Consider the following 24,556-nt stretch of genomic DNA (forward strand, 5'->3'; position numbering starts at 1 on the left):
GTGTGAGGTACTAGTGGATAAGGGGGTAGAGACATCATTGGCACCCACCATATTTTTTTTGAACAGCAGGTCACAAACATACTTATGTTGCGATAGGAATAAGCCTGCACCAGTAGGGATGACTTCCACTCCCAGAAAAAAATGAAGGTTTCTCATATCCTTCAATGAGAATCTTTCACCAAATTTCTGAATGATAGATGAAACAAAGGTGGAATCACTACCTATAATCACAAGATCATCAACATACATAAAAAAATAACGAATAATGGAGCCATGCCGATAAATAAACAAGGAATAATCCGCCTTGGAGTTATGGAAACCAAAATCAAGGAGAGCATGTTTCAGGGCTGAATACCATGCCCGAGGGGTCTGTTTGAGACTATAGATTACTTTGCGCAACCTACACACATGATCTGGTTTAGAAAGATCTTTAAAATCAGGGGGTTGTACCATATAGACAGTTTCAATGAGCTCCTCATGTCAGAACACATTGTTCACATCCATCTGTCTCAAAATTCATCATTGCATGACAACAATTGTTAGAATTGACTGAATGATGGTTGGTTTCACCACAAGACTAAACTTTTCCTTGTAATCAAGCCCAAGATGTTGATTGTACCCCTTCACTACAAGCCTGGCTTTGAATTGGTCAATGGATCCATCGGCTTTTCTCTTGACCCTGAACACTCATTTACAGTCCACTGGATTACAGTTTTTGGGAAGGGAAACCAAATCCCAAATTCCATGCCTCATAAGGGCAATAAGCTCATCAAATATTGCATCGCGACAGTGAGGATTATAGAGAGCTTGACTCACACAAATTGGTTCTATGGTCGGTGGGAGGGGTTGTTTAGTGACTGAATAGAGCTGTTTTGGTTTGTATATTTGGTTCATGGAACGTGTGGTCATTGGGTGGATTCGATGGTTTTGGGCAAGAATGGTTTCTGTCGGACCAAGGTTGGGAGGAGTCACTGCGGTTTGATGTGGCGGAATCGAGGTTAGGGAGACATTGGGCAACACTCTTTCAGGTGAAGTATGAGCTGGCGGGTCAGTAATCAAATGGGGGTTGTCTAGGTCAAAATTAAAAAGCAGAAAATTGTGAGAGGAAGAAGCACGAGAGTTACCTGGAGGTGATGTGGCAGCACCGGATACACCATTCGAGGACATTAACGCTGGTGAAGGCAGAACCGGCGAAGGTTGTGCTTGTGCGGATGGTGCGGTCGCGAAGGATGGAGGGCACACATGTTGTAAAGAAGAAGAACATATGAGACTTTGGTTTTTGTTGAAGACAACTTGTATGGAAATATATAGTTTTTGGGTTTTGATGTCCAAACATTAGTAGGCATTTTGGGTTTGGGAGTAACCAAGGAATAAACAGGGGGTGGATTTTGGCTATAATTTGTTGGTATTGTAGAGGCATCCATATTTTTTTAATATGAGATAGTTTGGATGTTGACCAAAGAGAGCCTCATAAGGTGGTTTATTTTGTAGTATGGAGTGGGTTGATGATTTATGAGGTAGGTGGCAGTGTGAAATGCCTGAGGCCAATAAGATAGTGGTAAGGAGGCATCACAAAGTAAAGTGAGACCAGTTTCCACTAGGTGATGGTGGTGACGTTCAGAGATCTTGTTTTGTTGAGGTGTGTGAGGGGCGATGGTGTAGTGACTTATGCCATGGATGAAAAGATATGGTTTGAGGCTAAGAAATTCACCACCGTTATCAAAATATAAGCTTTTGATCTTGGTTTGGATTCGTGTTTCAACAAGGTGTTTGAATTGTGGAAATATACTATGGATACCAAATTTGGCGGCCATAGGAAAGAACCACATATATTTTGTATAGTGATCAACCAAAATAAGATAGTAACAAGAGCCATAGAGTCCAACACAATGAGCGGGTCCCTAAACATCAACATAAATCAGATCAAAGGAAGCATGATTTTGAAGACTAGTTGAACAAAATGGTTGTTGATGTGTTTTATTGATAGAACAAGAAGTACATAAACGAGGCAATTTATCTTTTTTAATTGTAAGAGAAAAAGAGTTAACACGTTGTTAGACTATTTTGAGGGACAAATGTCCAAGACGCTTGTGCCACCCATCAATCGAGGTCTGTTCATGCACATAAGCAATTAATTTTGGAGAGGGAGCCACCAGTGGATCTGGGAAGGTGTAGACGTCGTTTTCACATGCAACTCTTAGTATGGTTGCCCTCGTGATATGATCCTTTACAAGAAAATGAGAAGGGTGAAACTCAATGTATACATGATTTTGAGCGGTGAAATGATGAACGAAAATTAAATTTTTGCAGATACTCAAAACACAAAGTATCACGTAATAAAAAAGTCTGTTTGGGTGAGCGTAAAACCAAATAACCAATGTGTGAGACATGCAAACCTAGACCATCAACAATAACGACTTCATCAGTGCCATATTCTGAGTGAATAGATAGATTGGCAAGATCACTAATTATGTTATGGGAAGCAGCGGAATCAATCAACCATTTTTTATCCTTTGCGCTGTAAGTAGAGGCATAGTTTACACTGGCTTTAGTAGGTGCAGTTGGGGGCACAATTTGGCAATGTGTCCCAATTGATCACAAAATTGACATTTGGGCTGATAACGATGTTGGTTCGAGATCACAAAATTTACACTACCAGAGGAATTGTTGGGGCGTCATACATCACGATTTGATCCATTTGATGCACGGGCTAGGCCTTGAGAGCGCTGAGACCCATTTGGCTTATAGGAGCCCCACATTTGAGACCCACCAGAGTGGCCACTTAAATCAGATTAGCGAGTGGTGTAGTTCGCGGAGGCGACAAGCTGTTGGGTGGTAGCTTCAAGCCGCTGCAGATAGCTTTCTTGACTCACAAAGAGGTTGTAAAGCTCTTCGAACGCCAAGGATGCCTCTCATGCTCGGATTGGCGCAGAAATCTCACGAAATTCAGGACCCAGACAATTTAAGACGTAGAGGGTCAGGTCGTCATCGAAGATGGGGTGGTCGATAAGTGCAATTTCATTGGTGAGGGCCTTCACGGCATGCATGTAGTCAGGAATCGAGCGGTTCCCGCGCTGGATCAAGGTGAGTCCTTGAGTTGCATAGCTCTGGTTCTAGATTTGTTGGCATACATAGTATTGAGCATAATGATGATGGTGGAGGTGGAGGCCAGAATGACACTGAGTATAAGTTTATCCTGCCGAACCTAGTGGGTTTTGTTCAAGGTAGAAGAAGAGGTGCCAGCGGGGGGAGGGACACAGAGAAACTCCATTTACATAGTCTAGTAGATCGTAACTAATCAAAAGAGTTTTGAATTGGGCGTGCCATTGTGGGAAAAGGTGGCAGGTATTAATTTTTTATTGATTTGGTTAGTGATGTTGAGAGCAATGAGAGGGGTCTCGGTGGGGCAAGGAGTTTGGGTAATTGAGATTGAGGGAGGGTGTTTGCTTTGTGGAGGGAGACATCTTAAAGATGGTGATCGTTGGCTAGTTAGAGGCTAGCTCTCTCTAATACCATAAAAGAATTTGAACACTGCTTTTGTTTCAATGAAATTTTTCCACGCGAAATTCATTGATGATTTGTACAGTTTATATACAATCTTTACAAATCTATTTAAAGTAAATACACTAGTGTTGTGGCTGTAATCTTTCTACAGTTACACTCTGCAGTTATTGCTGGATTGTGGTAGCCATGATTGTAGCCTAAAAATCATCTCATTTGACTTGTGCTTGATTTGTGCAATCTTCCTTAAGTTAATATCTATTACTTTTTTAATTTTTTATAAAAAAAAATTAATTCATTTCAACCTATTTCATACATTCAAACACATATCTCAACATATTTACATTCAAATACATCTCAATAGAACCCACAAAATACAAATAAACTTAGATCATTTGAGATGACCTCAGCATCCAAATACAACCTTAATTGGTCATATATGCAAATAGGGAAAAACTCAAGGCCGGTTGGGTGATGATGTTTTTTTTTACACCAACCAATACAAATTGGCCACGTAGGAGGAGGTGCAGGAACAAAACATCTTCACTTGCACACAGTTTCTCTTCTCTTCTCTTCTCTTCTCTCTCTCTCTCTCTCCCATGCATAACGTATTCATCTTCTTCCCCCTCCATTTAGAACCTCCCGAAATCCCTTCCCTCGTGCAGCTGATTTCTCCACCCCTCCCTCTCAAGTAGCACCGATTGCAGCGTCATGGCAAACACTTTCCAGCAGACCTTAATCATGTTGTTTTCAACATCTACATATTCTTGAGCTGATTGTCCATGCTTCCTCTGTTGACAAGAATCATAAAAGCAAAATAATTGAAACTCCCTGCACGAATTCAGCTGCATTCAAAACCCTGTCGGCCAATTTGCAGTAGACAATGATCCCTTCAAGTCCAGCCCTTAATAAAATACTCATAGGCCTATCATTTGATGTCGAGGAAAGCAAAGAGGCTCTCTCATGGGGTGAATAGTGGTTATCCAAATTTGGATAAGAACTGTTCATAGGTAGCTAAATATTTGGATATGCATAAGCCAATGTGGAAGATTTTAGGGTCATATTATGCAAATATGACTTTGCATATGCATATGTCAATACTAATGCTCTAAAACCCTCCAAAACATAGAGTAGGTGTCCTCCAACTTAGGTGGAGTGTCCCTTATATCAATCTCTATCAAGCCCAATACCTTAACCAACGTCTTTGTTCTTCAACATTGTTGTTACCTCTAAGACCACTTTGCAGCCTCATAAAAACAGCTGTTTCGGTTTGTGTTTGTGTTTGCATTTTGTCTGTCATGGCTGGTTAGTGGTTGGTTATAAAAGGTTGAACAAAGTTACAAAATCCCAAGTATTCACCGTTTCTCGTTGTCGAGACTTAAGAGGTCGGACTCTAAACTACCCAATCTCCACTTATTTTTATTTTTTGGGATATATTATTACCCCATCCTGGCAAGGCATGGGGATAAAAAAAAATTAAAAAACAAACCCCTTGATCAGTTTGATCCTCTTGAAAACATTAAAAAAATTATATTATAATTATATTTTATTCAACTCATAACAAAACATCTCATCTCATCTCATCTCATCTGAACTACATAACCAAACGAGGCCTTACAAACAAAAGTTCAATAAACTTACCCAGAAAAGAATACATACATCTCACAATGAGACACGAGGGCACCTCGGAAGTTTCATCGACATACAATAAAACAACAGATGACACTACATGCACACTACGGCTCACTTGCATCTCCGATACTCTTCCTCAAATCCTCATTTTCCTTGTTCAAATGCTCGATTCGAGATTGAAGAATGCGAATCATGGTTTGGGCACTCATCGTTTCAAACTTCAATGTCTCCCTCTCTACTGAAATTTTATGGAGCTCATTTTGCAATTCTTGTATGAATTTCAGGCAACTAGGAGGTACAGATGAACCAAGATTAGCAGGATCAAATGGAGGAGAAACCGAAAGACTATCTTTGGGATCGATGGATTCTAATAGAGAATATTCCACCAGTGCAGAGAGAAAATTTCTAGGAGCTGCTGTGGTCATGGTGGTACTTGTCGTCATGGTCAATGCTGTAGCTTCGGTGGTGGTTGTTGATGAACAATGATCTTGACTAATCCTAGTTGAAGTCTCGGAAACATTTGAATGGTTAGAGTTCGATTCGCAATGACGCCTTCTTTTATATATTAGGGGGGGTCTTGGATTAGCCATGGACAGTGAAGGACAATCATCAATTCTCTCACTCTTGCAGTCGACTGACGCAATTTGAGAATCTCTTGGGACTTCATTAGCACTCCCAGGAGGAGCATCATTAATGGACCGAGTATCCTGCATCGATCAACCAGCAATGTAATGTAATTGTATGTAATGATGGTTGAAGATACAAAGTATAGGAGCTACATAATACATGGTTAAAAGGCATCAAAGATAACGGATATATATATATTTATATATATGAAGATAAGATACTCTATATCTGTGTCTGCGAATTGTATGCATCCATTCATATCACTAGATCACAACCAATATCTATCATCTATGGTGAGATGCACAATCGATAAGACTCCACCTTGCCGGTAAATCCCATGGTCACGTCAACCTCTGCCTATACATTCTTAAACCAAAATCTCTCCTATCAAGCCCATAAACCTAGCAGGAGAGCAGCAGGATCATAAATAGGGATTTAAGGACATTGGTGTAATCAAATAGAAAATTACACCATTAGATCTATGTGCTATGATCATCAGATCTATGTGGCATTCCCAACCAACAGAACCATATAATACAATGTGCCCTTACCCAAACTCTGAGTACTTCCTTGTGGCGTTACAAATTTTATAAAATCCCTTTTCACATGCAAGAACCAAAGAACATTAAAGTCTTCTCCACAAATCTAAGGATAGTCTACTCCCTGATATTCATTAAACCTTAACCTCAAAAGTGCTCCGCTGTCAATCTTTCCTTCCTCGTTGATGCATCAACACTTGAAGATTATGGACTTGCTGACAACTCTTGGGAATTTCAATTTGTGAGAGTTACATAGCCATTCCTCTTAATAAACTGACAGAACTACAAAACAGCACGTTCCAATCTCATAATTTTGTCTCCAACTTGTAACAAGTCTTGGACATAAAATATGACAACGGTAGAAAATGGAAAAAGGCACCTTCTGTCTCATTGATTTTTTTAATAAATCAAATAAATGACCACAATGGGAAATTTTTAAAAGTGATTTATTAATTCAGCAAACGCAACCGATATGGAAAGAAATCTCAGAAACAAAATGTGCCTATACATGGGAAAGATTTTCAATCAAATCATTATTTAATCCAATGAAATTCAATCAAAATCTTGATGCATAATGCATCTGCCTGTTTGAATGTCTGCATATGACTTGTGTTATCACTTCATGTTTTTGCAACTATAACATGGTACAAATCAGCATCTATAGTACAACACCTCGACAAAATGTTTGCTAAATTAAGCAAAAAAAAAAAAAAAAAAAAAAACTCAGAAAAAGAACATACCTGCTCAAAATTATTCCCTTCAACAAATGAATCCTGGCGGTTCTCAACACACTCACCATAATTATCAACATATGCACTATGGCTATTCCCTTCAACAAATGCACCAAGGCCAGCTTCTTTGACACGTGCATCATGGCTAGCTTCTTTAGCATGTGAATCCGGGTCAGCTACCACTTGAATCCTGGCCTCTTCGCCCGGAAGAAAAGCTGGTATACCATCATCCCATTCCTCTTCAATAAAGGGCGCATATCGATGGCTATTTGGTGGCCCTATGTTATTCTTATGGAATACTCTACACAGCACATAGGCATCCTTCCCCAAAAGAATAACACAAAACATAAAAATTTTGACATTAAAATAATAATAATGGTGATGATTTTGACGATAATGACAACGATCACAATAATAGCATCTATATGTTTTCACTTTGAACTATCAATATGACTTGCGAACCCAAAAATAAATTAGTAGGTTGGGGTTGAGAGGTTTGACTCATCTAATTAAACTGTTGGGTTGGGGTTAACTGATATATGATCCAAACTCAATTTGATACAACCTGAACCCACACGCTTTAAAGTTGATCATTTTATCATAACCAGCGAACCCGACAGTAAAAAAGTGGGTTAAAGTTGAGGAATCTGACTCTTCTAATTAAATGGCTCATATACATGAACCCGACTAACCACAACCTGGACCTGATAAAGATACACGAGTTGCCTGCCGTATTTTCAGTTAGCAAAACAGAACAAAACAAAAATGCTTTCTGGTTGCTGAGAAAGTGCATGAAACAAATAACTTTTTGAACCCCGAAATTGAGATTCTCACTTCTAAGAGAACCCCAGACAAACACTCTCTGCCGGTTCCCTAACATCAACTAGATGTCCCAAACGGTGTGATTTTTCATTTCTTTTATAAAAAAAAAAAGGTGTGATTTTTCATACAGTGAAACCAAAACAGTATGATCCAGAAGCGTTCCAAATCACATTTCACCTCATTTGATATACTTTTCCCGACTAAACAAAGGTATAAAAATGCATAAAACAATTAACCACATTTTTGCCACAGCCTCACCTGCGTGACTCCAACCCGAGCTTTCTCCAATTCCTCCTCAACAAGCCTATATTCGTGCATGACCCAATTGGTCCGTACCCCAACCGGGGCTCGCCCAACATGAAAAACCAGAGTTTTCTTCAGCCCCACTATCTTAGATCCGTGACGGATTTCCCGGTCGTTCCCCGTCGCCTTCCAGTACCCTTTGCTTGTAGCCCTGTTCATTCTCGCCCCATTGCCATACTTCTTATCCAATGCACTAAAAAAGTACCACTCTTGGTCCCTGGTCTTCAACCCCGACTTACCTAAACACCATTTTAAAAAATAAATAAAAGAAAAACAAAGTACAAAAGAATCCATTTAAAAAATATACCAATTACAACAAATTCAAATATAACAACCACTTGCAAACAACCGAAAAAGATTATTGCTCAAAGAAGGAAACGCATAGACAGAAAGGAAAAAAGAGAGCCAGAAAAGATGTAAGCGAGAAGACTGAAGAGGAATTCTATGCATCCACTGTTCACTTTCACACCCCACACCCATACGGAAACCTCAAATTACAAAATCAAAGGATAGCTTCCTCGTGAGGAAATGGCTATTATACGTATATATTGTATTGGTGAATATATTCGTTAACAGAACTAGCACAAAGAGAGAGGTCACCTGCGAGGTCCCAAGGCTCGCTTTTGTAGATGTCGACCTCGGATATGGCATTGATTTGGAAGCGTTTGCCGCTGACCTTGCGCTTCAGGTAATATATCACCAACTCTTCGTCTGTAGGGTGAAATCTGAACCCCGGTGCCAGATATGTCGGCGCTGTCGCGGGCGTTGCCGGAACTGGCGGCGTGTCACGGCCCATGGTTGAGATTGTTGGTCCTCGGTAGGAAACGGAGGCTAGGGTTTTTGGGGGTTGGCAGGGATGACGCCTTTGAGTGAGGCTGAAGAAACAAAGGCGTACCTTCGATTACAAGGCACAATGCGATTTTCCTTTTCCTTTTTTGTTCTTTTATTTTATTTTTGTCTTTGCTGTTGTTTGCTTGACTTCTTTTTTATGAAAATAATATGATTTGATGTGATTTATCATATTATAAAATTAATTTTATTATCTAACGAATTTGATTAAATCACATTAATTTATAAAATTATTTTTATATAATTTATTCGTGACTCTAACACTTCTTTTGAAACTATATATTACCCTACTAAAGTTGTGTAGATTAATGTTTTCAAAGCAATTAGAAAGTGTATGAAACAAATACTTCTAGTCTGGTCTTCACTCAAATAGTAGTAGCTTCGAATTAATTTAATTGGTCTAACAATAATATATAATATCCTTGCTGTAATTGTTGCGTAGAATCTAACTACTAGAAATGCTCATCAGGAAAGTAATTAAGTTTGGACAGAGATTTGTATAGTAAATGATGACTACAAGGAAAAATATATGCATCTGTCCCATACCGGCACACACTCAACCTAAAAAAAAAAAATAATAATGATGTGAAGTGTGTGCCGGTGTGGAGCAGATGCATAGCATTTCCCTGATTACAAATATTGCATGATCTCTCCCTGCCCAACTTTCTGCAGGTGTCATTCTCTCACAAAAATATATACAGTTCCTTCCCTTTTTGTCATCTGAAATCCGAATATATTCCATCCCATAACGTGTGGACGGTGCACATTCCAGAAAAGAGAAAAGAGTGAAAACTGGGAAAGTGCATGCGGCAAAGATCAGTTTGCTAGCTATTGCTTCTGCACGACCCTGACAAGCACCAGACGTGCGGCTTTGATATTGCCAGGATTTATGTGTGGAACCAATGATATCATCATGCCAAAGACTATACGATAAGTACGTTGTCATCGGATTCTTGACCCCGGCAAGAAAAATCTTGTTGTTGACTTCCAAAGTTATGATTCGTATCATGATTGGCTAATCCAGTCTTCTTCTTGATGATCTACAGGACGACTTGTGTGAGTACCAAACCCTTTATATTTGATCATAGTCACCAACCGTAAAAATAATATACTACCTTATAACCGGTAAAAAAAAATATCGAAGAGGTCTCGGATAAGTTTGGATGTTAAAATAAGTTGAGTTAAATTGAGTTGAGATGATAAAATATTATTTTTTAATATTATTATTATTTTAAGATTTGAAAAAATTGAATTATTTATTATATTTTGTATTGAGATTTGAAAAAGTTGTAATGATGAGTTGAGATGAGTTTGAAATCCAAACTCACCCGAAATGTAAGATCATGTGAACGATGTGTGAGGGTATCGAATAATGTCCCATTTGTTTTCATGAACATCATATTCTAAATCAGAATAATCCAAAAGACCGAGGGGTACTGCATGCATGCATGCTACGACTGATCAAGTCTGGAGACTTTGATTTCTTTGATCCCTGCCAGCTTGCTTATAAGTTAAGTACCACCCTCAAGTATCAATTATAGCTACATTGCATTCATGAACTTAGAACGCAAGTTACGTTGCCTTGCCTACTAAAAAAGACAAAATGCTGAAGTTCAAACAGCTAGCTGAGCTGTCTCTCTATATCTGGCCGCCCGTGCCACTAGCCGTGATTCTGCATGGAGTGCCCATCACTTTCCTTTCCTTTTTTTTTTTTTTTTTCTATTTTTACGTGTCAATTAAATGAAATATGGAAATAATTTTTAAATTTAAGAATATCCGTTTAAGATCGGGTCGTTGGTCTAACTCCGGTGACGGCGATGTATGGCGGGACCCAGCATGTCGGATTCAGATGTTTTTTAACTTTACTTTCCAGGAATTCCACGAAAGTCGAACGTTATATATGGATTAATTAGGAGATGATACAGGCAGCTGCTGGATTCTGCCTGCTAGATGTAGTTGCGTGTTGGTTGCATGGTGAACACTTGTCTTCCTGTGGCACTGCTAGTAGACTTTACTTGCCGAACACATACTCCGCAAAGGCATAGCTCACCTCTGCTCCTTTGCCATTGCAGGCGCGTAAAGTAAACACTCATTTTCTTTGGCTTGGCTCCTTGAGCTGGACCTCCTAGTCCTGGCTCCAGTTGTCCTCGCAAATATAATTTGGTAGTTCGTTTATACTTCCAAGCGGCTAAAGATACGGACTCGTGTACACGTATGGGACAGACACATAAAAATTATAATATATTCATTTTAGTGAACAGTAAAATCACTGTTCATGAGTCGTACACTGAATCTGTGTCTCTGTCATAATCCTTGTAATAATTTTACATCCATTAAGGGAAAAAAATCAATTGCTTCGTAAGTTGGCGCATAAGGCTAGTGCCATTTGCAATGCAAATGGGAGAGAGAGTATTGCCTTTCATCTGCTGGCTTGGCCATTAGGTAACCTAAACGTAGCAAGCTAGTCACTGTAGGAGATAAATTCTATCTGAAGCGGCGGTGGGAACTGGGGAGGTGCCAATTATGCACGAGGGTACAAACTACTAAACGTCAAAGCTCTCCGGGTACAAGGCGCCTGCAAAGGCGCGTGGACGTATCGAACGATCCGAATCGCCATTTTTGCTTCTTTAACTATAAAGTCTACAGTGTCTCACACGTACACTACCCGCCAACCCCACCACCGCTGTCTCATCTGCCCCCACGAAATTTCGCGTTTTGTTTCTCGTTCTGAACCCTCGATATCTCTGAACCGTGTTTCTAATTTCAAGGTGGTGTGTTTTGTTAATGATTTAGATGGAGAAGAGAAATGAGATACAACAATTTACAGAGAACTGAGAAGAGGAAAAGAAAAAGAGAGTTTTCGAGTGGTGTAAAGAGGGATGGGCTCTCATTCCAAAGGAAGGAATAACAGTTATGATTACTCGTTCAAGATACTGTTGATTGGTGATTCTGGTGTTGGCAAGAGCAGCCTTCTTCTCAGTTTCATCTCCAACTTGGTTCAAGACCTGTCCCCCACCATTGGTACACATTCTGTCTCTTCCTCTACATTCTCGTCAACATGAGTTCTTGTGTGTTCTGTTTGAAATTCAAGAGCCAGTCGTGCCAAAAAAACATTGCTTATAAACTCTTCGGAAACATCGAAGCTTTTGTCTTTCCAAATTGTAATTTATTTCTTGGTTCTTTGAGGGTTTAGCATGTACAGCTCAGAAGATTTTTGAGAAATTTTTACTTGCAGAAACAATATTTTTTTCATGTGTTCAGTATGTAAAATTTACTGAGACTAGAATTGGAGACTCGGTACGTTGTAAGTGGCTTCAACGAAAGGGTTACAGGAGGTGATTTCTTAAATCAGGATTGAAAAATAATATGTTGTGTAGGACGCATGACTCTTATGTATGCATAGTGGTTATTGGGCATTCATAGGGGTGTTATGAATTGAATTGCAACTATATAGACATAGGAGATTGCACTTGATGGAAGCTCGAGGACAATATTTCTTATTTTATTTGACTGCTTAGTTTCAGTTCTGTGGATGGAATGACTCCTCAGAGTACCATTTTATTTGGCGAAGGGCTTTATATCTGTTATAAACTATTCTATTCGTGTCCATTTAGCCCCCGGGGTTCAATATTTTCTTTCTTTGTATGTGGCAACACCGATCTTCATTATATTCTCAACTACTTCCAGGTGTGGATTTTAAGGTAAAGCTGCTCACAATTGGTGGAAAAAGATTGAAGCTTACAATTTGGGACACAGGTAACTTGCTAAATCTATTTGGAATCATATCTTCATTTTAACTTCCTCCAAGAAATTTTCTAGATGATTTTTATTGTTTATACATTTGTAAGTGAGAGTTCATAGGAATAACTCACCACTCTCTTCCTTCGATGCAGTCATTGGTTTTGATGCATATATGGAGTTTTTTTTTTCGTACATTAACCAATCTCCCCATAAAGACCTTCTATGGCTCATTGATTATTTCTCCCAAGAAGCAAGGATATCACTCATTGAAATAATACCCGAATGATCACAAAAATTTGATTGCTTTCACAAGTTTTGCAGAGATATTGCACGAAAGATATCCTAGGGAAAAAATATTGCAAATTCATGACGAAAAAATGCTAACCGATGGGCATCTACACAAATCTGTGAATTGCAATGCACTTTAGAGTCTACACTTGATGAAGTGTTAAATAGGAGTAAATTTTCATATATCATAGGTCTACAAGGAAGGCAAGTTTTCATGTTATCACTGCCAATACTTCTTTTCTTTTCTTAGTAGGGCTGTGAAAAAAAATCAGCCCTACTATGTTCAGACAAATACCAAATTTGATTTTGATTTTTCTGTTGTCAGTTGGCTGTAATTGGCTTTCTAATAATCTGTGTTGTGTTTGCAGCAGGACAGGAAAGGTTCGGAACGTTAACAAGCTCTTACTACAGAGGTTCTCATGGAATTATTCTTGGTATGCCACTTTAATTGTGAGAACATATTGCTTGAACATATAGTTTATGTTGGCAGTTAAGTAGGTTTATATAATAAAAATATTGAAATTTCTTAAGCACAAGATCTTGTAATCATATGCTATTGGCTCCAATGAAGTACTCTCACTTATGCATGTAGATATTCTGCTTTTTTGTTTTGCTTGTCCGGCATTGTATAGAACTCCTTGACATTTGGTTCTCGTCATGAGATATGGCGCATGACAGTTACCTAGTACTGTTAGCCCCTGTTTCTTGCGATACATAACTATACCAGGTCTTATTTATTTATTTTTTTTCTGACCTCTGTACAGTTTTATTAACTTTACATATAGCAGGATAGTTTCTCAGTTCCACATCCTCATTCCCTTTTCTTGCTATCACGTTGGTCTTACATTTGGACGCAATAAAAATAGGGCATGAAGTTGTTCAACACATTTTCATGTAGTCATGCTTATCAACTAATGAACTTTTTAAATTCCATGAGTTTGGGATCATGCTCTTGCTATGATGATTGGAAGTCTAACTGGTCTGTGATATGTTTTCTCACTTTAGTGTATGATGTGACACGGCGTGAAACCTTTACAAACGTGTTGGACATATGGGCAAAGGAAGTACAGCTCTACTCCACTAATCATGAGTGTGTCAAAATCCTTCTGGGGAATAAGGTTGATAGGGTGAGTTGTATGTACACCATCTTTTCCGACTATGAAAAGACAATTGTTTGTTTGTGAATAGCAGTTCAGCAACTATGTATAAAGTGTATTTAGCACTGAATTTATTTTTATATTAATTGAAAATGAGTATATCTAAGAACAGATATAAGCTTCATGTTTCCAAGCAGCTGGGGTTTCTTGGTCTTATAGTGTGAAACATATTCTCAGGATACAGAGAGAGCTGTAACAAGAGAAGAAGGATTGGCCCTTGCCCAAGAACATAAATGGTTTTTTCTTGAATGTAGTGCAAAAACTAGAGAGAATGTTCAACAATGCTTTAAAGATCTCACATTAAAGGTATTCCATTTCAACGAAGCTTGCATTGTTTAACTGTCATCTTGTACATCAATGTGCATCAATATAGCTTGTGCCACACAATGTTCCACTTTTTTTTTAATGTTCACGATTCTATTGGAGGACAAAAGTCTGCCCTGTTTTGATCCATGATAACGGATTGCAATTTAGATGGAATTAAGGCGTATTGAGTTGAGCTGTTTTGATTGATAATATTTCATCTAAACCATCCAGCCTATGTAGTGCAATACTTCTAGAATGATGCCTTTCAAAGAATGAAAAGAGTAATTATTTCCATTATACAATTTTGATTCCTTACTACAAGAGTTTTCAAGATTCACTAGCTAACAGCTAGATTACCTTACAACCTGAAGGGTCTTCTCACAGTGGTGCTTATAAATATTAAAATGATAAGCATTCTTCTACGACCAAGAGAATTGCTTAGAGATTTCTAGTGGAAAATGTACCCAAGTTATATAAATTGACACCAGAAGTTTACCATGTCAATGTGAGCTCTTGGGGAAGGTCAGCCTGTTATACTGCCATGATTCCATGAATCTCCTATCTATTTGGTTTGACTGCTAAACATCAGGTATCTTTATAATGCAGTTGGAAAAAGCAAATGTTAGGTCCGATATGGTCTATATTATACAAAGAAAAACTGGTTAGTATTAATGGTAATGCCATCCAAAGCCAAAGATGTCAACTTGATTTCTGCTGAGGTCAGACAGTCGTACTTTCATGTTCTCTAACCTAGTTAGAAAGAGGATCATTGATGATGAAAAATGAACATTTATTTTTTTGCCTGGAATTGTTTTAAATCCATTTGTCATCCTCATCAATTTATTTCATTGGCTGTCATTTTTAAGTCAAGTGTTTCTTGGCTTATTTCTCATTATATTCTTTACACATTTTAACCAGACTAACCCGTTATAGTTACAGATACTCGAGGTTCCAAGTTCATTGGAAAACGGATCCGCAGTTGTGAAGAGACAAATTTTAGCACAGAAGAAGGTAGACCCAACATCTAGTAGTACTGGTGGTTGCTGCTCCTGAAGTAAATTGATGCAATATAAAGCTACAACACAACAACTAGAACTTGCTGCAACAAATTAGAAGACCTCAAGAAGTGGCTGAATGCTATCTGATGACTGCAACATCTCAAGACACCTTCACAATCAGACGAGCAAGCGTTTTCCAAATCTTTTTCCCACTTCTATAATAGTTTTGCAAAATTTTTGGGAGTCTCGTGACATCTTGTAGTTCATGTAAATAGGTGGTGGCCTTGAGTTTACTTTGACGCATTTAGATTACTTGTAAACATGTGAATGAAATACATGAAGCGGAGTTTTGGTTGTTTCCGAAACTGTTTCTAGTATACATGTCCAGATACGAGATACTTTTGCAAGTTGCGACAATCATACTGGCCTTCTACTTTTCCTAGGACTCTGATTACCGCTCACTTCTTTCTCTAAACTGTTTATTTTTTTCACAAGTGAAGTCGTTTATAATTATTTTTAAGACGCTAACAGGACGAGAAACTGTGATATTTCACTCTCCTCGTTTCATTAACACTGTTTTTATGTTTTTTTTTTTTTTTTAAATGAAGGAAATTACTGTTCATGCTAACAGCACGTGGCAATACCACATCATCAGCATTTACAAAACTCCCGGGTCCCTATCATTATTCATTGTGAACTGATTGCAACATCTTGAGCAGAAGGATTCATCAAGAGAACTCGGGACCATCTTTATCTAGAACCATAAAGTTTCCTCGAATGCTCCACTGTCAATTAATTGCGATTCTCCTGTACAATTGTGTCGTCTTCTATATGCTCTGTAAACAACTGTTTTAGAAAGCGACTTTCTGTCATTCACAAGGTATCCAAATATTGGACAATCGAGAGATCATGGGATGCATCAAGAAACAGAATATACTCCGGCCAAAATCAACTAGGACGCCTGGGTTTTTATGGGGGGCACTGTACATATAAAGGGCACTAGACAGGCGACATAGTTGAACAAACCAAACCAATGATATATAAGAAACAACGTTGTGTTATTAGACAACTGTCTGCCGGCTTGCCTTCATTGAAATGATCCCATTGCTAACAAGGCCTTGTTACTAATGACATTTACTGTTCTGGTTGTTTTAACTTTTATTTGCTTATTTTCTTAGGAAATCTCACCTCTTTGGGCCTCCTATTGCTATATAGATCTAGGCTATATGGTCTATTTCCATCTCTTGGTGGGGGGGACTGCAGCGGGGCCAAAAGGGAAAAGTCCTCGTTGCTTGCACTTTCACCATTCTAATGGCTTCAACCAGCCACCACAGGGGCCTAATTGCCTATGCAACGTTGATCTCCATCTTTGTTGCCAGGGCCAATGCCATTGATATCTTTCTGGAGTGGAATGTTGCCCTTGACAATACCATCCAACCCGTGTCCCAAGATCAATCTGTATGATGAACAACTGTAACACCTAAAATTGCTTTTCTTTGACCTGTGCAAAATGTGTATGCGTGAAGTATCGCGTGCTTTTGACTAACCATGAGAGTACAATGCTTGTGTGAACAGGTTATCACCATCAATGGGAAGTTCCCAGGACCCCTTATCAATGCCACAACCAACGATTTTGTCCACGTAAACGTCTTCAACACCATGGATGAACCTCTACTCTTTACATGGTATAGATTCGAGCTTGTTTTAATTTTTCAGAGCTTCATGGTTCTGTAAAACAACGTGCATCAAAAGGCAAAAGAGCAATATCGCGAATTTACCTAGCATTTGACAAAGAAAACCGGCGTTGATTGGTGTTGCAGGAATGGCATACAGCAAAGGTTAAACTCATGGCAGGATGGAGTGTCCGGCACAAACTGCCCGATCAAACCCGGCACAAACTGGACTTACGTGTTCCAAACCAAGGACCAGATTGGCAGTTTCTTCTATTTTCCGTCCATTAACTTCCACAAGGCTGCCGGAGGGTTTGGACCCATCCATGTCAACAACCGTGACGTCATTGCTGTTCCCTTCCCCAAGCCTGAAGCTGAATTCGATCTTCTAATTGGTGACTGGTTTTATGAAAACTACAAGGTGATTGGCTTGAAAACATCTTCATAAGCGAGCATTTTTTTGGTCAAGTTTCTTTATATTGTTCTAACTTATTTTTCTGGAAAATCAAATTTTGATAAGAGTGTCAGATCAGTGATGAGCAACAAGCTAACAGCATTTCTGGCTATCCCTGATATCACTTTGATGAACGGCAAAGGCCCTTATGGACATTCATTTTCACAAGCCCATGAATCTTTCAATGTTATAAAAGGTACCCCAAAAAAGAAAACAGATGTTGTCCATGTGGATGTTTTCAAAGTTACATGGTACATATCACACTGAGATGGCCCCCCTATAACTCGGGCAGTTGCGCCCAGGGTTCATAAATATTATGTACTGAGTTTTAAATGCATGTCATGCAGGCAAGACATATAGGTTCAGGATATCGAATGTGGGAACGACATTGAGTTTCAATTTTGGGATTCAAAACCATAAGATGTTGTTGGTTGAAACAGAAGGGTCTTACACCAACCAGATCATATTGGAGTCCTTGGACGTGCACGTTGGCCAGTCCTACTCTGTTCTTGTCACAGCCGATCAAAACGACGCTGATTATTACATTGTGGCAGCTCCTAAGCTGCTCCACAACACTCTTCATGAAAGCCTTGTGGGTGTTGGGGTGCTGCACTATTCCAATTCTAATACAGAACCTAGCGGGCCTTTGCCAAGCGGACCTGACCCATTTGATCTGGACTTTTCACTGAATCAAGCTAAATCCATTAGGTAATTGTGACGATGTCATTCTTACTTTTAACACAGATCCAACATTTGGAATGCTCCATTTTAAGATCTCACGTCCCTAATTGATTCATGGGCAGGTGGAACCTGACCACAGGAGCTGCCAGGCCCAACCCACAAGGAACCTTCAACGTATCAAATGTGACACTGTCGCAGAACTTCGTTCTCCAAAGCTCCGAGGCTGAAATTAGTGGCGCACCACGTTATGTCGTCAACAATGTGTCCTATTACACTGTAGAGACCCCACTGAAACTAGCCGATCACTTTCTCAACGGGTCCAATGTGTACACACTCGATCAATTTCCTGTTAGATCTGTCAATGCTAATGCAGCATATGGAATTTCTGTCGTTACTGGGATTCACAAGGGCTGGATAGAGTTTGTTTTTAAGAACACGTTGAGTGTCATGGATTCTTGGCATTTTGATGGTTACGGGTTCCATGTGGTTGGGTAAGTACTGTCACACATCTCAAACATAAATCTTCTCGATCCATATATACTACCGTTTGATGTTTTGAATGAAATGTCTGCTTAGGTTTGGTATTGGAGAATGGACATCAGATTTGCGCAGCACTTACAACCTTTTTGACCCTGTTGTCCGCTCTACCGTGCAAGTGTACCCGGGAGGGTGGACTGCAGTTTATGCATTCCTTGACAACCCTGGAATGTGGAATTTGAGGTCACAGCTCTTGAAACATTGGTATTTGGGCCAAGAGTTGTATGTGAGAGTTCATGACGCTGATCCTAATCCTGCCAAAGAGCGACCGCCCCCTGAAAACCTCCTCAAATGTGGTTAGTGTATTTCTAATAAGCTCCTCCTCTGGCTTTTTAACATCAATAATCCGAACAGACTTAAATTTGTTCCTAAAATGACTCTTTTTCTTGCCTGTTTACAGGTATATTCGATCCCTCTCTCCCCTCAGCTCCAGCTGTTGCACCATTTCCCGCTCCCTGGACAGGGCCTTGATATATTAGATCCATTCCTAAACAGTATTCATGATGCAATCATGGCTACGTATAGACTTTGTAACCTTACTGAATTGAATTCTCTCATTTTTTCTGGCACCCAATACCCTGCTGCTAAGTTTAATACTGATCGTTATTTTGTCATATTAACGATTGTGACCCAGCAATGAGAATCTATACCATATATATAATTTCTTTACTTCCTATACTTATCAACCGTAAATTTTCTAGATCAAAGATCAGTATACATCGGACGAGTTGTTTCAATTGATCAGCCTAATTGACAGCCATACTAAAAGCAAGGTTAATAACTTAATAGAATAGAAAATCTTCTGCGTACAATTGCTGACTGATTTGTCTTTTGGTTTTGTTGAAAAAAGGGCTTCGTAATTGCTCAAGAGTAATACTAGATACAGTTTTAGAGTGTGCAAACTTTTCATACTCCCCCATTTGGAAAAAAAAAAAAAAAAAAATTGGATCCACCATTAAAATGTTGATTTTCTCGTATAGATTCCAAATTTATTAATTTTTTTAAAAAGAATTGCATGAAATTTGCCTACCCTAAAACTGCATAAATCATTTTTTATTGGTTAAATAAATATATCGCTCATATATGACATAAGAGTTTAAGATTAAACTTTACGTTAGACGTACGTGTCGCAACGAATCTAGCATTTTCTGGTGTTAATTTAATTTCCTATAGCTATTCGCTATCAAGTGCTGGAATATTCTTGTATGCCGTGAGATTACCTATATTTTTATGCAAAATGACAATGGGGGTTGTTATCAGCAATGGGAAAAAGAAAGCAGCGGAAAGAAGAAGAAACTTGAGCAGCAACAGGGCGCCAAATAAAATGGGTTGGAAATAAAAGAGAAATGGAAGATGATGGGAGGAAGATCATCAGAGAAACAGACAAAAATTTTTTTACATGGATCAACGGTATACACTAGGAAGTCTAGATGTAGCGGGATCTGTAGCAAAATGGAAAATGAAGATAAAATACTTGATCCATTAATGGAGCCACATTTTTCACAAGAGTAGTGCTATTTTTTACAAATAGTTAGCCATTTTTAGAGTAGTCGGAGTTTCATATTGATTATGAACTGTTCTAATTAAATTGAGACTAGCCATTTAAAAGTAAACTAATAAATAAATCAGGCCAGCAAGACGTATAATGCTTTTGAAACTTTGGAATCGTGGAACAAACGGGACGTTAGTATTGGAAATATAATTAGATCGCACCATATATATATATATATATATATATATATATAATATTGGCCCCAAGAGTCGAGACAATTAGAAGTATGCTGATTTCTTCGGTAGCACCAACTATGCCATTTTCTTGATCTATATATTCATCTTCTTATGCATGGCTCTTTGCGCTTCCTGATCGTACGTTTGACTGCTTTCTTATTTTTGGTTTTGTCTCAATCAGAACCAAGTTGGGAACCTAAGGCTATATGAAGTACAATATTTTCCGGCTCCTAAATGTGTAATTAAGGCAGGGCAGCAAGAGGAGCGCAGGATAATCACATGACAAACAAAGCCCATGCAATGGCGTGGCTTTGTGATCCTCCATTGCTAATCGTGTGGGCAGTTGCGCTTTTTCTCCTTCAAGTAACCAATGGTGCTGAGATTTTTCTCGAATGGCATGTCGCGATTAACACCACAATCAAGCCAGTGTCCGTGGACCAACCGGTATATACATATATGATATTTGCATCTCTCTCCTCAGCTAAAATTGCTGACCCTGAATTGTTTTTAGTTTGATCTTTACAATATCTTAATTACAAACCTGTGTTTCGTACAGGTTATTACCATCAATGGGATGTTCCCTGGACCCCTTATCAATGCAACGACCAATGATAACATCCATGTCAACCTGTTCAATAATATGGATGAACCCCTGCTGATAACATGGTATTACGTACCCCCCCTTCTCTCTCTCTCTCTCTCTCTCTCTCTCTCTCTCTGATTATCGTATCTCTGGCAACCTCTCTTGTTACCCAAAAAGAAGAATTGGCCAAACTAGATGGAGTAGTGTGCTGAAAAAATCTGATATAGTGAACATAATTTTGTAATACAATATGCAGACGATAAGGAAAGAACATAGACAATGCATCCAAGTTAACAGTGTGTGTTATGCAATCTCCAATTGTAATTAAAAAAAAAAAAAAAAACAGAGTGTGTTAAGGCTTCTAATATTGAAATGAAGAATATAAGAAAAAAAAATTGGTAGTCATGGTGGTGGTGGTACAGGAACGGCATACAACAAAGGTTGAACTCGTGGCAGGATGGAGTGTCTGGCACAAACTGCCCAATCCAACCTGGGAAGAACTGGACATATGTGTTCCAGACCAAGGACCAAATCGGAAGCTTCTTCTATTTTCCCTCCATCAACTTCCATAAAGCTGGAGGTGGGTTCGGGCCAATTCGAGTTAACAATCGCCAAGTCATCCAAGTACCATTTCCCAAACCTGAAGCTGAGTTTGATCTTCTCATTGGGGATTGGTATCAAACAAGTTTCAAGGTAATTCCACTACTTCAGTACACCAGCTTCTCGAGTTTCACTTTTGGATTTCCAAGTTTATTGCCGGATACATGTTCCTATATAATTCTCTCCAGATATTGAACGAAAATCCCGGTTAAAAAAAGAAAATGTAACAGGATTTGAGGTCCATGATGAAGACCAATCGTGTGGCCTATGAGAGTCCCCCTGATAGGATGCTGATGAATGGCAAAGGTTCATATTTGGACCCTCTTGCACCAACCCATGAATCTTTTACCGTCACACAAGGTACAGATTAAAGGAAAGTGAATGCGCCATTGAGCTGAGCTTTTATAGTCAAATTGGGCTATTCTGCATAGTTCTTAACTTCTATTTTGGGTATATTACAGGGAAGACTTACAGGTTTAGGATATCGAATGTGGGAATCGCGTGGAGTTTCAATTTCAGGATTCAAAATCATCGAATGGTGCTGGTTGAAACAGAAGGATCATACACCAAACAGATAACGTTGGATTCTCTGGACGTGCATGTTGGACAGTCCTACTCTGTTCTTGTCACGGCCGATGGAAGCCCCGCAGATTATTACATTGTGGCAACTCCTAAAGAGTATGATGCCAAAGAATCAAACGGGGTTGTGGCCGTTGGTGTGCTACATTATGTTAGCTCTACCACACCTGCAAGTGGGCCTCTTCCAAGTGGCCCTGATCCATTCGATCTTCATTTCTCCATCAATCAAGCTAAATCCATTAGGTAATATTGTTTTGAGAAAGAATAATACTACATACAGATGTGGAGTGCGTAAGCGTCGTGCAGTTGTTATTAAAAAAATGAGATCTATTATTAAAAAATTAATTTCTTTTCATGTGGATCCTGTGTTTATTTACTTTTTTCAAAACGATTGTATGGCGCTTGCACACTCATGACTGTAAGTATCATTTTTCTTTGAGAAAGTCTCCATAATAAAATGCATGAAACATGTCTACAATTTAAAGAAAATGTACGATTTAGAATATTGATTGAATATTAAATATAAATCAATTTAAATTTGTAATTGTTTTCATTTTGGTACGTAACTTATCAGTTATAATCTCCTCTCATATTATTAATATTTTTATTTTTATTTTCCACGTGAAGATGGAACATGACCGCAGGCGCAGCGAGGCCCAACCCACAAGGAACTTTCAACGTAACAAATGTAACTCTGTCGCAGACCTTCGTTCTACGTGCATCAACTGCAGTGATTGACGGTGCTCCTCGCTACACCGTTAACAATATCTCCTACCTGACACCCGATACGCCACTCAAATTGGCCGATCACTTCCTCAATGGGTCTGGGGTTTACGTACTCGACGAATTTTCAACTAATTCTACCAATCTTGAATCCATGGGAGTTTTTTTTGCAAGTGGGAAGCACAAAGGTTGGATAGAACTGGTGTTTAAGAATGATCTAGACGCCATGAATGCTTGGCATCTTGATGGTTTCGGCTTCTACGTTGTTGGGTAAGCATTCTACCTCGTCACTGATGATTGAATGATATGACCGGCCTTTACGCGGTAGTACGTTCGACACGAACAATGTACCAGAGAGCTGTATATATATACGTTAGTCGTTTACTGATTGTGCGCTCGTTTAAATGACTATGATCTCATGCTATATATATAGTGCTTTGCGTTACGTGCTAATTTGTTCTTTGAATGATCCGATCATGTAGCTTTGGGGAAGGAGAATGGTCGCCTAAGTCTCGCAGTAGATACAATCTTTTCGACCCTGTCGTTCGTTCAACCGTTCAGGTACTCTCTCACTCTCTAGTTTAAATTAATTTGTAGACGTTTTTCCCTCCTTTCCAGCTAGGGTACGTAATTAAAAAGAAGAGCGGCAACCAAATCTTCGATCCAATTAGAATTAACTTAGTATCGTTTGAAGTACTAAAATATAGTCTCTATGAGTGAAAATATATAATAATTAATCTACTGAAACAACCAAGGTAATAATAATAATAATAATAAAAAGAACTAGTTAATGATGGCTTGAGCATTAGGATTTATGACAAGAGATCGATATGATGAAACGTTTAGGTGTATCCAAGAAGATGGAGTGCAGTTTATGCATATCTTGACAACCCAGGGACGTGGAACTTGAGATCACAACTCTTGAAAAATTGGTACCTAGGCCAAGAACTCTACCTAAGAGTTTTCGATGCTGATCCTGACCCTGCCAAGGAGCGCCCGCCACCAGATAACATTCTTCTTTGTGGTACGTAACTAGTGCTGCATCCCTGGCATCCTCCCAATGCTTTATTTATTTTACTCTCATCTCTCATCTCTCTCTCTCGAAATTCTGTATTTTTATATCTGTTTTGTCCAAATTATGTTATTCTATCGACTAGCTTTATTTTGTTTCTTCTTCTTGTTTGATGCAGGAAAGTTGGAAATTATAGCACCGGCCCCTACACCCGCAGGGTCGGCTAGTACTGCACCGTCTCCACAAATACAAATAGCATGGTAATACAATATATATATATATATATATATATATATATATGTTGAACCAGTGCTTATATAAATATCTAGATCGATCGATATGTGTTTTATGCAGTCTTACATTAACTTATTGTCCTTTTCATTTAACTATCGTCTTTCTCATGATGTCTCTCTTATTGCTTGTACGTACTTGGCATACATGCAGGTTTCACAGCGCCGTAATTTTTCTTGTTACAGTACTTCTCTACGTATTCAT

General features: G+C 38.8%; 4 protein-coding genes across 8 annotated transcripts; 3 read left to right on the forward strand and 1 right to left on the reverse strand.

Moving 5' to 3' along the window:
- Positions 1-5,071: 5,071 nt before the first annotated feature.
- LOC109011338 (NAC domain containing protein 50-like) lies at positions 5,072-9,087 on the reverse strand. 2 transcript variants are annotated; one of them, XM_018992495.2, is made up of 4 exons: positions 8,756-9,084; positions 8,111-8,394; positions 7,040-7,351; positions 5,072-5,840 (listed from the first exon to the last, which is right to left on the reverse strand). In XM_018992495.2, exons 1-4 carry the CDS (start codon positions 8,949-8,951, stop codon positions 5,238-5,240), a joined length of 1,395 nt encoding a protein of 464 aa, XP_018848040.2. In that variant the 5' UTR covers positions 8,952-9,084; the 3' UTR covers positions 5,072-5,237. The 2 variants fall into 2 exon arrangements, with proteins under 2 accessions (XP_018848040.2, XP_035547565.1); XM_035691672.1 differs by lacking the exon at positions 5,072-5,840 and adding an exon at positions 5,859-6,581 and having other exon boundaries at positions 8,756-9,087.
- Positions 9,088-11,415: 2,328 nt separating this feature from the next.
- Positions 11,416-15,909, forward strand: LOC109011337 (ras-related protein RABC2a-like). Of its 4 annotated transcripts, none has more exons than XM_018992493.2 (6): positions 11,416-12,025; positions 12,692-12,760; positions 13,405-13,467; positions 14,039-14,160; positions 14,368-14,496; positions 15,430-15,909. In XM_018992493.2, the coding sequence occupies exons 1-6, from the start codon at positions 11,884-11,886 to the stop codon at positions 15,547-15,549; spliced, it is 645 nt and encodes a 214-aa protein (XP_018848038.1). In that variant the 5' UTR covers positions 11,416-11,883; the 3' UTR covers positions 15,550-15,909. The 4 variants fall into 4 exon arrangements, with proteins under 4 accessions (XP_018848038.1, XP_018848037.1, XP_035547537.1 ...); XM_018992492.2 differs by having other exon boundaries at positions 11,418-12,025; positions 13,402-13,467; XM_035691644.1 differs by having other exon boundaries at positions 11,419-12,025; positions 15,436-15,909.
- An 896-nt stretch (positions 15,910-16,805) lies between these two features.
- LOC109011367 (monocopper oxidase-like protein SKU5) lies at positions 16,806-19,137 on the forward strand. The gene is made up of 7 exons (XM_035692620.1): positions 16,806-16,952; positions 17,070-17,179; positions 17,315-17,585; positions 17,685-17,814; positions 17,966-18,326; positions 18,422-18,790; positions 18,876-19,137. Exons 1-7 carry the CDS (start codon positions 16,806-16,808, stop codon positions 19,135-19,137), a joined length of 1,650 nt encoding a protein of 549 aa, XP_035548513.1.
- Positions 19,138-20,864: 1,727 nt separating this feature from the next.
- On the forward strand, positions 20,865-24,325 carry LOC109011359 (monocopper oxidase-like protein SKU5). Its single transcript, XM_018992522.2, has 9 exons — positions 20,865-21,008; positions 21,121-21,230; positions 21,570-21,840; positions 21,978-22,107; positions 22,209-22,569; positions 22,954-23,319; positions 23,532-23,610; positions 23,896-24,073; positions 24,240-24,325. Exons 1-9 carry the CDS (start codon positions 20,865-20,867, stop codon positions 24,323-24,325), a joined length of 1,725 nt encoding a protein of 574 aa, XP_018848067.2.
- Positions 24,326-24,556: the final 231 nt, after the last annotated feature.

Source organism: Juglans regia, chromosome 7 (assembly GCF_001411555.2).
Source record: "Juglans regia cultivar Chandler chromosome 7, Walnut 2.0, whole genome shotgun sequence".
Classification (NCBI taxonomy): Eukaryota; Viridiplantae; Streptophyta; class Magnoliopsida; order Fagales; family Juglandaceae; genus Juglans; species Juglans regia.

Coding starts and splice junctions, on each gene's coding strand:
- LOC109011338 (XM_018992495.2), bottom strand. CDS start 8,951: ATGGGCCGTGACACGCCGCCAGTTCCGGCAACGCCCGCGACAGCGCCG. Junction 8,395..8,755: donor CGAGCCTTGGGACCTCGCAG/GTGACCTCTCTC, acceptor AATGGTGTTTAG/GTAAGTCGGGGTTGAAGACC. Junction 5,841..7,039: donor AAGGGAATAATTTTGAGCAG/GTATGTTCTTTT, acceptor TGATCGATGCAG/GATACTCGGTCCATTAATGA.
- LOC109011337 (XM_018992492.2), top strand. CDS start 11,884: ATGGGCTCTCATTCCAAAGGAAGGAATAACAGTTATGATTACTCGTTC. Junction 13,468..14,038: donor TTCTCATGGAATTATTCTTG/GTATGCCACTTT, acceptor TTCTCACTTTAG/TGTATGATGTGACACGGCGT. Junction 14,161..14,367: donor TGGGGAATAAGGTTGATAGG/GTGAGTTGTATG, acceptor ACATATTCTCAG/GATACAGAGAGAGCTGTAAC.
- LOC109011367 (XM_035692620.1), top strand. CDS start 16,806: ATGGCTTCAACCAGCCACCACAGGGGCCTAATTGCCTATGCAACGTTG. Junction 17,180..17,314: donor GAACCTCTACTCTTTACATG/GTATAGATTCGA, acceptor TTGGTGTTGCAG/GAATGGCATACAGCAAAGGT. Junction 17,586..17,684: donor GGTTTTATGAAAACTACAAG/GTGATTGGCTTG, acceptor AATTTTGATAAG/AGTGTCAGATCAGTGATGAG.
- LOC109011359 (XM_018992522.2), top strand. CDS start 20,865: ATGGCGTGGCTTTGTGATCCTCCATTGCTAATCGTGTGGGCAGTTGCG. Junction 21,009..21,120: donor CAGTGTCCGTGGACCAACCG/GTATATACATAT, acceptor TGTTTCGTACAG/GTTATTACCATCAATGGGAT. Junction 23,320..23,531: donor TTCGGCTTCTACGTTGTTGG/GTAAGCATTCTA, acceptor CCGATCATGTAG/CTTTGGGGAAGGAGAATGGT.